The following is a 13,152-nucleotide window of genomic DNA, read 5'->3' as shown; positions in this document are numbered from 1 at the left end:
ATAGTGTGGCCTCCACAAATATAAACGCCTTTTATTTTCAATAAAGTTTTACAAGAAAAAACAAAAACGGAGAAAAATGCCACAAAGACCCTTTTATTAATCACTAGCACTAACATTTTTTTAATTTATTTTTTTAACCACCTTTCACTTTTTTCTTCATTAAAGCTGACTAGTACAGTGCCTGTCGGAAGTATGTATTCATATAGTGGGAACTTAAGTAGAGTTGTCAATTATGGGCAAAACATACTCTGTAGCATAATAAAGGGGTATATATGCAGGTGCAAAGTAAAATAGCGTGTGCAATTTCCCTGGTTGGTGCAGTTTTTTGCATTTCTGTTGTCTTGTGTATTTTTTGTATAAATATTTTGTTTTGTGTATTTTGAGTCATTTTCATATTTTTGTTGTCGGTTGGTGTGTGTGTTTGGGGGGGGGTGAATCCATTCTAAATTTATGCGCACCAGTCCATCCACGTGTACCTGCCTAACTTTCACTAAACTCATCTATTTTCAGTAGTTAGATGTAGTGGCAGGTGTGGCGTTAGTGAAGCTGCAGTAATCAGGTGACCTTCACTATGTAGCACCGCCTACGTAACATGTAAACACTTAGATCTGATTCAGAGCGTAACACTACAGTCACTACCATGCTATGAACGGGTGTCGTGACACAGACTGTAACCGGACTAAATAGTGGTCCGTTATACACTCACAGATTGACACACGTGTACACGCATGTCACGTAGACGGTGATTGATAGTGAAGCGCACCTGATCGACGTGTGTGTGAGACTCTCTACCTGAGACTCTAATCTCCTCTGTTGGTTCTCTCACACACGCGTTGCTGAGAAATGTGCAGCTGTTTAGGGCGGGACATCGAGACGTTTCTCAGAAACTTCAGATATCAGCTTTAAGGCTGAAACGTGACTACAGTCTGTCTAACCACATTCAGGACGTTGTCCCTTTAAGAAAGTGTGTAAACAGCCCCGTGCTGTGCAGCAACAGCAAGTTAGTTACAAAAGAGAAATACATGCACTTTTGTTTAATCAAATGTCTCTCAGTGCTTCCAACACTCAGAACTGATGAAGTTTAACAGAGGACAGACGGAAATCTGCACTAAGCCTCCGACAGGCAGTCTCTAGCACAGAGGAAGCAGCTCCTCAGACTGCATGTCCGTGCACTGGAGGGAGGGGGAACGGAGCGTATTTTGAGCTCTGATTAATTCTTGTTTGTACTGCTAACATGAGCCTGACTAGCAAATGGTGTAATTTGACAGATAAAAAAACCTTTGTCACACAGGCAATGCACCGCAAGGGATAAAAGGGGCACTACAGACAGTTCTACGATCTTTGTGATTTGGCAGATCGTTATCATGTTTTAATCCTTAATGACCTAATATTTTTCAGATTGCACACCATTAATTTATTGTATACCTTATAAGCAGCAAATTTAGCAAAATTATAATCTCTACTAGAAATATGCATCACAACAAAAAACAGGCCTTTTCACAAGTAGGGTTGGGATTTGGAACCAGATTCAACATAAGCAATAGGAATCGGTTTCCTCACATTTGGAACCCGTTTATCACACTGTCACAACTTAAACAGTGACTTCACTCTCAATGAGTGACTTAGAGTGACACTTTCAGTAGTACAATGTCCATATTCATGTCTGCCACACAGTTACTAATATAAACTCTTCAGCAGGTATTAGGCTAATACAGTAGTGAGGAGCAGATAGCATTAGTCTGGGACACTCAGATGGACTATCCTTCTATCCCATCCTGTTTACCCTTCTGTTCACATACCCCAACCAGTCAAAGCAGATGTTCTCCACCTCTGAACCTGGTTCTGCTGGAGATTTATTCATCTAAAAAAGAGGGAGTTTTTTCTTCCCACTGTCGGTAAATGCTTTTTCATGTGGATCTTGTTGGGTTCTTTGGCTTTGACATGACTTTGTTGTTATTTGCGCTATATAAATAAAGTTGAATTACCATTTCTTTTTTTTATCAATTTTTTTCAATTAATTTTCAAACAACAAAAATACACATACACAAGTCCAGGGCACCAAGAACACTACATGATGAAACACACAATCTGCACTCAAACAAAAACTAAACTTAAAGAAGGGATGACTTAAGTTCTTTAATTGCACTGTCCCACATATTGGTGGTGCCCCCCCTAGCACCATGCATCCGCGCCGTGGACAGCTCCAGGAAAGCAATGTCAATAAATGTCATGAACCACTGTCGACAAGACAGCAAGTGAGGGGGCTTCCACCTTGTGGCGACCATCTTTTTGGCAGCGGTAAGTCCCGCCAAAAGGACTCTTTGTTTTGCCCTGTTCAGTCCAAGCTGAGAAATGTCATTCAGAAGAAGGACCAGGGGAGAGCAGGGAACCAGGCACGATAAGAGAAGAGACAGATTACCAGCCACCATCTCTCAAAACCAAGCAAGCCCTGGCCACTCCCAAACCATGTGGAAGTAGGTCCCCACAACACCATCATGGCACAAAGTGCAGGTCGGATCCGGCAAACAGAGGACGCAGTACAAAAGCCCAGTCATATAATTTAAAATTTGGAAGTGACAGTCCGCCTGCAGCTCTGTTACGTTGCACTGTGGACAGTTTAAGGCGTGGGCGTTTGCCCTTCCAGATAAATTTAGTGATGGCACTGTGAAGCCTGTCCCAATAGCGTGCTGGAGGTGGAAGTGGAATCATAAAACTGAGAAAATGTATGCGGGGTAGCAAGTTCATCTTAACAATTGAAACACGAGAACGAAGAGAATTTAGTAGCGAAGACCACCTCTCAAGGTCAGCCATAATTTTAGAGAAAGCACCGTCATAATTAGTTTTAACGATAGATTGCAAAGATGAGGAGATTTCAATTCCCAGATACTTAAACTGTTTCACAATCGGAATTCCAGCGGGAAGAGTAGAGTTCCTCATAGTCTCATTCAGTGGTAAAAAAGCAGACTTATCCCAATTAATCTTGTAACCAGATATGTCACTAAAGTTTTTAAATATTGATAACAAATTAGGGATTGACTGAACATCCCCCACATACAAAAGAACATCATCTGCGTATAAGGAAATGTAATGTTTTGTGCTGTTCATTTCAAATTGAGTGACTTTATCAGACAGACAAATAACTTGGGCCAAGGGCTTCAGAGAGAACGCAAACAAAAGAGGGCTAAGAGGACATCCCTGTCTAGAGCCTCTGGCGATAGCAAAGGGTGAGGAACATTTCCTGCCGGTGAGTACCATTGCTAATGGATTATTATAAAAGACCTGGACCATTTTTATGAAATTTGTACCCATGCCAAAATATTTTAATAAAGACCACAGGTACTTCCACTCCAACCTATCAAAAGCCTTCATGGCATCGAGTGAAAAAACCCCTGCCGGTAATTTAGTTGTTGAGGTGCCGTCAATTATAAGCAGTAACCTCCTCATATTGTCAGCAGCAGTCCTTGACTTTATAAAACCTGTTTGGTCGCAATTTACTAATTTTGTCATAAAAGGCTGGAGTCTGCGAACTAATAATTTAGCAAAGACTTTCAGATCAGCGTTCAACAGAGAGAGGGGCCTATAACTGGAACATTCCTGTCGGTCTTTATCTTTTTTGAGTAATAATGAAATTATTGCAACATTAACGTCTCTTAAAAAGGATCCAGTCTCTAGGGATGCCTGAATCATGTCAAACAACAAAGAGCCAAGATGATCCCAAAAAGCAGCATAAAATTCAGGTGGGATCCCGTCAGCGCCAGGAGCTTTACCTCTACGCATTTCCTGAATCGCTTCTTTGAGTTCAATCCGCGTAATCGGACAATTAAGTTTAATCAAATCATCTTCTGAAAGTTTGGGTAAATGAGCAGCATCTAAAAAGTTTTGGCAATCATGTTCGGTGTGTGCCAACTCTGAACTATATAATTTGGAATAAAAATAAGAAAAAAGAGAATTAACACTTGTTGGTTCAACCAAAACTTGTCCATTGGTATCTTTAACAGGGGAGATAGAGAATTGCTCATCAGCCTTAAGCTTAAGAGCAAGTAAATGGCTTGGTCTTGCCCCATTAAAATTATAGCATTGTCTTGTTTTATGTATTAAAAATTCTGCAAGATGTTTAAGAATATCATTGAGTTCCTTCTTCACCAAATCATACTGTATTGAAAATTTTTGATCAAAACATAGTTGCAGTAAATTATCAAACAGTTTGCTTTGCAGTACATGCAGTCTAGACGTCCTGGATTTTTTAACATGTGAAGCATATCGAATAGTATTGCTGCGAATAAAACATTTAGTTGCCCCCCACAAAATTCTGGCATCATCGACAGAGCCCTTATTAATAAATTCATTCAGCACTGAAATGAATTGAGATTTAAAATTGTCATTGTCTAGTAAAGTGGTATTGAAGTGCCAGCGGGGAGCACGTGTAGGGAAAAATGTCAATGAGGCATCCACAATCACCGCTTTGTGGTCAGAAAGGGCAACAATATAATGAAAAACTTTAGAAATGTCCTGAAAGCAACCCCCGGAAACAAACAAATAATCAATTCTAGAAAATGACTTATGTCTGGCCAATCTGTGCGTATGCCATAAATCAGTTACTCCGGTCTCATTAGCCCAGCGGTTGAGTGCCTCTGTAGCACATGTTTGATTATAATTTTGAGAGGAATTAGATCTGTCAAGCGCAGAATTCATCACGGCATTAAAATCCGCACCCATAATTAGTTTAAAACTGGAGAGTAAGTATTGTTTTTGTAATTTGAACATAAAACTTTTTCTCTAAAATATTAGGGGCATACAAAGATATCAAAGCCAAATTTGTCCTCTCTATGTTCAATTTAAAAACCACAATCCTGCCTTTATCATCGGACCAGTTTTATTGCTTAAACTGCAAATTACAGCGGGTAAGAATTGCAACACCCTTGGGTTTATTGGGTGCAGAGGAGAAAGCAACAACCTTAAAAAACTTATTGGCAAAGCGGTTTATATCACGTTTCACTAAATGAGTTTCTTGTAGCAACACGATTTGGATCTTTTGACTCCGGAGATAACTTAAAATGGCAGACCTCTTTATCGGGCTATTCAATCCGCTTACATTAAGGGACAAAATTCTTAACTGAGTGGTACTAGTCATTTACACAGTAAATTAACATTTCGTACAGATTACACCATAGTAGAAAACATATGCCCTGGACCTGAGCAACAAACACACATAAGAACAAAGAACCAGACCTAACACTCCTATAATAACTAAACAAAAAAAGAACTTCCGTTTCTCCAAAATGCACCAATTCCCCAAAAGCGAAGGCACACAGTAATGGTCAATGAATAAAAAGACACTTTTTGGTGAAAAAATAAAAAAAATATATATACATATATATACACATATACATACAATAAGAGCCAAAAATATAGAACAAAAATAAATTCAACCAGGACCACCTGAATATGCATCAGGTCAACTAGCAATTGGCCCAGAGTAACAATCTGGCACTACACAGTTAAATAAAAAATTTAAATGAATTAAGTAGTTGTAAAAGTTGTCTCGAGCAAATATATATATATATATATATATATATATATATATATATATATAAAATATACATATATATAATAGCTCTCTTTAATTAAAATTTAAAATAAAATAAGCATAAATGTTTAAATGTAAAAAGCTTTTAGTAAAAAACATCAAATTATAAATTAAAATTTTCTTGTGTAACCATATCAACAAAATAAACTGACACATTGCACATAGATAACAAATCCAAACAATTGCTTCGTTAAACATATGTATTACGTGTAAAAGGACTAACGCAAAATGTGTGTCAAGTGTTCACATCATAGAATAATTTATTATGATACACATGTAAAGTCACGATTATGAAAAGCTCGGCATGCAATTAGTGTGTGTAGCACCAAAAACCACGCCACAAAGAGGGCCAACCTGGAAAACGTAGCCGTACAGCCAAACATGTACGTGTTAAATGACCTATTCAGCCTCTGATCGTGCATCCTGTCGACGACGAGAGACAAAGTCAGTTGCTTCTTTCACGGAAGAGAGATGTTTCCTCTTGCCGTCCTCAAGCACAACAAATAGCTTAGCAGGGTACCTCAGAGCAGGCTTGAATCCCAACTCGTAACGCTTCTTCATGACATCTTTGAATTGGGTGCGTTGCTCCAAAACTTCCGGACTGTAATCCTCAAAGATGTGGATGACAGTGTCCTTGTATTTTAGCTTGCCCTGTAGTTTTCGTGACGCCCACACAACCAGCTCCGACATTTCAAAGTGGTGAAAGCATACCACGACAGGCCGTGGCCTACCCAGGGGCCCCGGCTTAGCGGCTAGTGTGCAATACGCCCTATCCAACCTCGTTGGCGACGACAAGGTATCAGCACCAAGCATCTCAAAAAGCAGTTGGGAAAAGAAGACTGTTGGCTTGGAGTCTTCAATATCTTCCGGCAGCTCGACGATTCTGATATTGTTACGACGACTCCTGCCTTCAAGATCCATTACCTTGGGCTTTAGCTTAGCATTGTCTGCGACCAGGGCCGAGAGCGTGGCCTGAATCTCCGTTGCATCAGTGGTGTTAGTGTCTGAAGACCACTCTAGGCCAGCAATGCGTGTAGTAAGGTCATCAACAGTGGCCTGGACAGCGTTCAAATTGGCCTCGTATCTCGTAAATGTGTCCTTAATCTCCGCCAACAACTCTGCTTTCATCTCCGCTAGCTTATCAGTTAGCACCGCGGTGAATGCGCTAATGTTAGCCGCCTCTTCTCACGTGTGACTCTTTTTAGTTGACTTAGACATGGTTATTTCTGGACGAAATGAACCCAATATAGTTCAGAATCATAAGTGACCACACAAAAGCGGCGTTAATGAGTGGAAGACCAAGTAGAAGTCATAAAGTCCAGGGAACGTGAGCAACCACATCTACTCCATTACGCCATCTACCCGGAAGCCCCTATTGAATTACCATTTCTAATAATAATAATAATCTTTAAAAATTAGGTCTTTCACACTGCTTGTGCAAAAAAAGATGCAAACTATTATTTGTCACTAGTCACAGCTGCTGTAAACAGACCCTCACTGACTTATGTTCAAACATCCATATGACAAACAAAAGAATAAAATAAAATAAATTTTGAAAACAGATCTGGGGTCAGTTATGTCTTTTGTCATGGGTAGAGGGAGCTGCCAGACTACCGCTTTGGCCAAAGTAATCTGAGACACTTTTCTCACGAGTTTTGCTTGGAGCTCTCAGGAATGTGAGTTAGGGGGAGCAGCTGCCGTATGGATACTAGTGAGCCCCTCAGTTTGTGTAAGGTTTAGCAGCATGGCATTCTTTACAAACCACCTGTGTTTGGATGAGTTTACCATCTTTCTACGCCTGATTTTTAGTTTTTTGGTGTGTTGTAAATGTCATCTATAGCTGCTGCTGCTCTCGCAGACCTCCGTGTTGTTGTAACTTTGTTGTGGAAGCAGTGATGGTGCATTCACTGTGCCTCGGAAACACAGAATAAAATGAAATACAACATTTAAAAAATCACCCCACGACCCTGAAAACAGGAACAAGCAGGTCAGAAAATGGATGGGTGGTTGGATGAGCAAAGCATCACAAGTTCACCGTCAATTGTATCGATGCACACTGTGTTGTAGTGGTTTTGGATGAAATGAGACGGAATCAAGTTTTAGGGTTGCTGGTCAGTGGGACACAGGGTTTATTTGGTCAATGGGTTTTGGAAGCAGACCAGTCTGGGATTCAGAAGTTTCAATGTGTGTGTGTCCAATGAATCTGTAGATGTTCTATGGTCTCAGAGTGTTGTATGTAGCTGATAGTGGTAGTCATAACAATGACAAAACCTCCGAGAAGAGAACTTGGTAAACGCTATCAGTATGATGGTATCTGGCCTGCTTAGGGCAGTGTGACCAGAACTGACCAGGAGAGATTCTGCAATCACATACTGTATCACACTGAATAAATCGATACACTCGCATCACGCACGTTTGTATCGAGATACTAATTCGTATCAATTATTCTCCACATCATTAGTACACAGGGATGATGTAATGTCCACCTGCTGAAGCAGACGAGCACGCTCCTCCTCCATCAGGTGGACTTTGTCCTTCTCCAAGGCCACCCGGTGGTCACACTCCTGCAGTTGCCTCCTGCTTCTTTCCTGCAGCTCCCTCTGGGCCAGACCATGTTCAGCACGAATCTCTCTCTGAAGCCTTCTGGTCTAGAGACACAAAAACACATCAATACTTCCTCACCAGTAACCTGAAGAATGTGTTCATCAATGGTCACATTTGTATGGGAGCTTTAATTCCTCTTTAATTCAGAATAAAGGTTAAATCCTCTTTAAACTGACCTTGTAAACACTTAATTCCTAATGCAAATGTAATTCCGAATTAAACTTAAATCTGAATTAGGGGGCTGGTTTATTATGAATTATTTAATTCCACTATCTTGTAAACACTTTATTCCACTTCAAGTTAATTCCGGTCGTTTCCCCTCAATGTCCTGTATAGTGGAGGTAGAACAGCTGCTGCACTAACCGCTGGCTTTGACTGACCAAAGTATGGTCTTCTATCTCGTTCTCCGTTGCTGTATCTCCTTCTATAACCTATGACCTCATGTTATTGTCCAGCTGCTGCTTCAAAACTCCAATCAAGATAAAAATGAAAACAGTCCTCAGGTGGTCTTCTATTTTGTAGCTGAAAAGAAAAGGTTTGTTGTGTGTTTTTTCTCAATAGACGTGATAAATCATGTTCTCCTCCTGTCCAATCTGAGCCTTCCCAACCCTCAGACCTAAAGCAGAATTGAATAAAGCCGAATAAACCTGTTTTCCACGTAAACCTCAATTCAGAAATACTATTTCCACGTAAACACGGAGCAAAACACTTTAATTCCGAATAATTTAATTTGGAATAACTAATTCTGAATTAAAAAACATCATGTAACCATGGCCAATGTGTAAAGTACAAATGCTGATTGGTAAAGGGCCAGCTAAGTCACAGGAGTTAAAAGTCAAACTATTAGTCTTTCTATCAGTAGCTGCCCAGGCAATATGATAAAGAGAAAATTTGGAGTTTGATCTTGTAAGTTTTCAAGAAAAGACTTTTATAAACAGAGTTACGAGCAGTTGCTTCTTCTCTAGGGTTCTATTACTCCTTTGTAAACCCTAGTGACTGGTGGGTGCTGGTTCAGACAGTGTGTAGATTAGGGGTCACCAACCATTCTGAAACTGTGAGCTACTTCATAGGTACTGAATAGTCCAAAGGGCTGCCAGTTGGAAAAGAGGTTCTTAAATATTATACTAATACTATTTTCACTGTTTCCCTTTAATTAGAGGCTAAGATAATAAGGTCAGAAATGTTTAAGTTTCAACATGCAACACTTTATTTCTCCTAATTTATACAATCGTTTAATTTTCTACATTTCATAGAAAATCCTCACGTTTATACTTTACTAGCTACAACAGACAACTTTTAACTAATCATAAAACATGTAAAATTTGTAAAATTAACCTTGTGTTTTAAAAAAATATATTTATTTATATCATATTATTATATATAACGAACCACAACCCATACACAAAATCTGTAGCATTTAAAAGCATTTGTCAATATATTTCCGTGAAAATAAACATGATGGTTAATTTAATACTAAAACTTTATCACGTGCAGCAGTATTTAACGCTACTAAGTACTAACTACATCTGTCATATGCATTTATCTTTGTGAGTTTGAATCCTGAAAAGTAATCAGATTTTAGATGGAGCTCATTGGTGACTAGAGCTCCTTGAGGGCCCCTCACATGATCCATGTGGGCTACCTGGTGCCCGTGGGCACCGCGTTGGTGAACCCTGGTGTAGATTGTCAGTGGTGGTGAACATTGGTCTAACCTCTAGCTCGGCCTCCACCAGCTGTTTCTCTCGTCTCTCGAGATCGGCAAGCGTCTTTTGAAGCTGCTCTTCCAGGCGGTTATATTCTACCTCCTACATACAAACACACAGACAGAGAGTAAAGACTTGATTAACCTCATCTCAAAAATCACATGCACATAACAAATAACGTTTTTCAAAGCTTCTACATGACCTACATGTCACAATTTTTTTTCAGATTGAAGTAGGACCCTTAGTGGTTACAGATGATGTGCAATTTTGGAAATATATGATACCGAGTGACAATAAAACCCATTTTAAATACATAAATCCGTAGTTTGCCCATATAAAGCAAATACTCAATAGGGAAGGCTACAAAGGCAGAAATAATTGAACTAATGTATGGACATCAACTGAAACAAGTTTGGTGATAATAATAAACATTAGGCAAAATAAACACGTTATTGTACAAAACAGTAAAGACGGAAGCCCACTGTGCTAACATTTTCCACAAGTTTGGGAACATGTGCATAATAGGGATGCACCGAATATTCAGAATATGTTCAGCCACCAAATGTTGCAAAAAAAGCCACATTCAGCCTTCGATTTAGTGAGTTAAAAGCAAGGCCCAATAGTAGCGTGTGACGCAATGATGCAAACAACGCACAGTAATTTTGAGTTGGAAAAATGTGTACGAGTTGCTGCAGGTGCAGCAGCAGCAGCTCCTCTTTTCCACACACTGGGCATCCAGTAGTGCAGTTTGCATTTACATATAAGGTAATAAAGTATAATATATATTCTATATTAAACAGCAATGTTGTTGTAGCTGTTAGATAGTTGGAGAGGGAGGAGTTCACATTCTAGGAGGCGTGTTAGGTGACGTCACTTGCCAACGTGGGCAAAATCCAACTGACCCGTTTAAAGCTGACTTTGTTTTTACAATATGTGGAATAACAAGGGAGGAAGGAAACAGTACTTTTTCATCTTTGTCCCTCTGAATGAGGCTAAATGATGTATATCACTGTAGCAAAACCATTATTAAGTGTTTTTTTTTATCATCATACCTCCCCTTTAATTCACTTTAGTTTTTTTTTTGGAATGCATGTTTTGTTTTATTTGAAGGGCTAATATAAATTAAAAACTTTGTTGTGCTTTTTTTGAAAAGCAAAGGCTACTGGAATATTTAAAAAATGTCAAAATATTCAATAAACATTTACTTTCTTTAAGAAACATGTCTAAAAATGTATTCTAGCCTATTTATGCACGATTCAAAAAACAGTGAAAAACTTAACAACCGCATTCGATATTCGGTATTTGGCCAAGCGTAACTGTAAAAAGTCAGCCAAATTGATTCCAATCATTATTAGTCTTATTTGACACGATTTGTATCTATTAAAATATGGAGTTTTATGCACATTGGAACAACTTTTAAGAAACAACAAAGGTAAGACAATTTGTCATCATTGCTGACTTTTTCCAGCTGTGTATTTTCTGATTTTGTCGCGTTTTTGTACGTAACATTCCCGACCTGTATACAGACATGCAAACACCAAAGGCTTGAAAAAGGTGACAAAAAAAATCCATCGTAAGGGATCCTCTACCAGAGAATTTTTTTGATTTTAACACATAAACTAAGCAATCTTCAACACTGAAGAGTACACTAAGACAAAATACACTATTTTCTTCAAGCAAAATATACATGTATTCACGCCACTCAAGTTGTGGTTTGTGAAAAACAACAACAACAAAATATATATATATATATATATATATGAAGAATTGTGATGTTAAAGTAAAAGTACCGAACATTTGTACAGTTATGCGCTTTGTTACTTAACACCACTGCTGCTGAGCTACTGGTTTTATAGTCCTGGGTGAATTATGAACATAAATGATCACCACAATATCATCCATTCTATGAACACCACTGGCAACAGAGAAGCCCCTCCCCTCGATGCGCATCTTTGACACTGGTGACAAGCGTCTGTATTCAATGAACACAAGCGTTCAACTACGCGCGTGAGGCACGATTTTGACGTCAGAAACGTGTTTAATGTGAACGTACCATTAGTCAGCTGCTATTATAGCCTTATTAATGTGTCTAGTGTTGTTGTATTCAGACTCATTTGAGTTTGCAAAGAACCTGTTTACACTTTAAGTTGGGAATTGTTTTATTTATTTATTTTTCTGTCTATATCACCCATCGCTACTGCAGGCTTCTCACCTTCTTTTGGACCACAGCCTCTCTCTCCTTGTCCCTCCTCCTCCACTCCTCAGCCAGTGCCTGCATGTGGCGATGCTCCTTCTTTCTCAACTGAACCAAAACAACAGATTTTTCTTCACTTGACACAACATACCAGGGTTGGGGTCAAGTACATTTTTCAATTACGTCTTTGATTATCCATTTTCAATTACAACTCAATTACGATTTTTGTAAACTATTATTAAATTTACAAATATAATTCTTCCCCTGAAAGGCAATTGCAATTACATTCTCAATTACTGAAGTTTAAATACAATTCATCCCAATTACTGAGCAGGAAATGAATCACCCATTAACGGTAACCGCTCTAGTTTATATCAGCTAATAACTAGTTTGAAGATGCGACTACACCGATGTATCCCTAAACTACTGAAGAATTGGAACAATGTTGTTTATTTTCTGCTCGTTTGTTTACTTTGTTATTATACAACTATGTATGCATATATGTTGTTGTTTTTTTATACTGTAAAATCTACATATTTAAAAACGTAGGACTGCAAATTGTAATGTCATACTATATTTGTACTATCTGTACCCAATAAAAACTTAAATTACAAAAAACAAAACAAACAAAAAACGTAACCTTCCTCTTGTGATAGCTTTCTGTTAGCATCAAGCTCTAAAATGAACTAAAAAATATTGTCTATCATCTCTAATTTGTTTTTCATTTCTTAGTTACCTTATTAGGCTTCCTAATCAATGAAAATATTAGTATTTATATTTTTGGTGTAGGCGTCTGAGCTTTTTTCCATCAGTATAGCCCGAGATTTGAATTCTTTCTAAATTGTAAAATGATCCTAAGTAGTGGGAAAAGTTGATATGGAACATATTTTAATAATTGTTATTATCAATTACACAAGTACAATTATAATTGACCCCAACTCTGCAGCATACACTATATTACCTAAAGTATTTGTTTAAAAGTTTGCTAAATAAAAAAATATGTAAGAAAACAACAATAAAACCTCCGACCTTAAGGACAACAGGCGGAGCCTTTGGATATTGTT

The 13,152-nt window shown here is 38.4% G+C and overlaps 1 protein-coding gene across 1 annotated transcript in view; it reads right to left on the bottom strand.

The window, feature by feature from the left end:
- Window positions 1–13,152, bottom strand: part of LOC114478816 (centrosomal protein of 120 kDa-like) — a 51,350-nt gene that overhangs the window by 15,042 nt on the left and 23,156 nt on the right. The window contains exons 14-16 of the mRNA XM_028472098.1: window positions 12,107–12,196; window positions 9,904–9,996; window positions 8,074–8,235 (exon numbers count right to left, since the gene is read on the bottom strand). Of these exons, the coding sequence (XP_028327899.1) occupies window positions 8,074–8,235; window positions 9,904–9,996; window positions 12,107–12,196 (345 nt within the window). The remainder of the gene's footprint in view (window positions 1–8,073; window positions 8,236–9,903; window positions 9,997–12,106; window positions 12,197–13,152) is intronic.

Source organism: Gouania willdenowi, chromosome 17, assembly GCF_900634775.1.
Source record: "Gouania willdenowi chromosome 17, fGouWil2.1, whole genome shotgun sequence".
Lineage (NCBI taxonomy): Eukaryota > Metazoa > Chordata > Actinopteri > Blenniiformes > Gobiesocidae > Gouania > Gouania willdenowi.
Note: the sequence above shows the minus strand (reverse complement) of the source record. Positions and strands in the feature narration are given on the sequence as shown.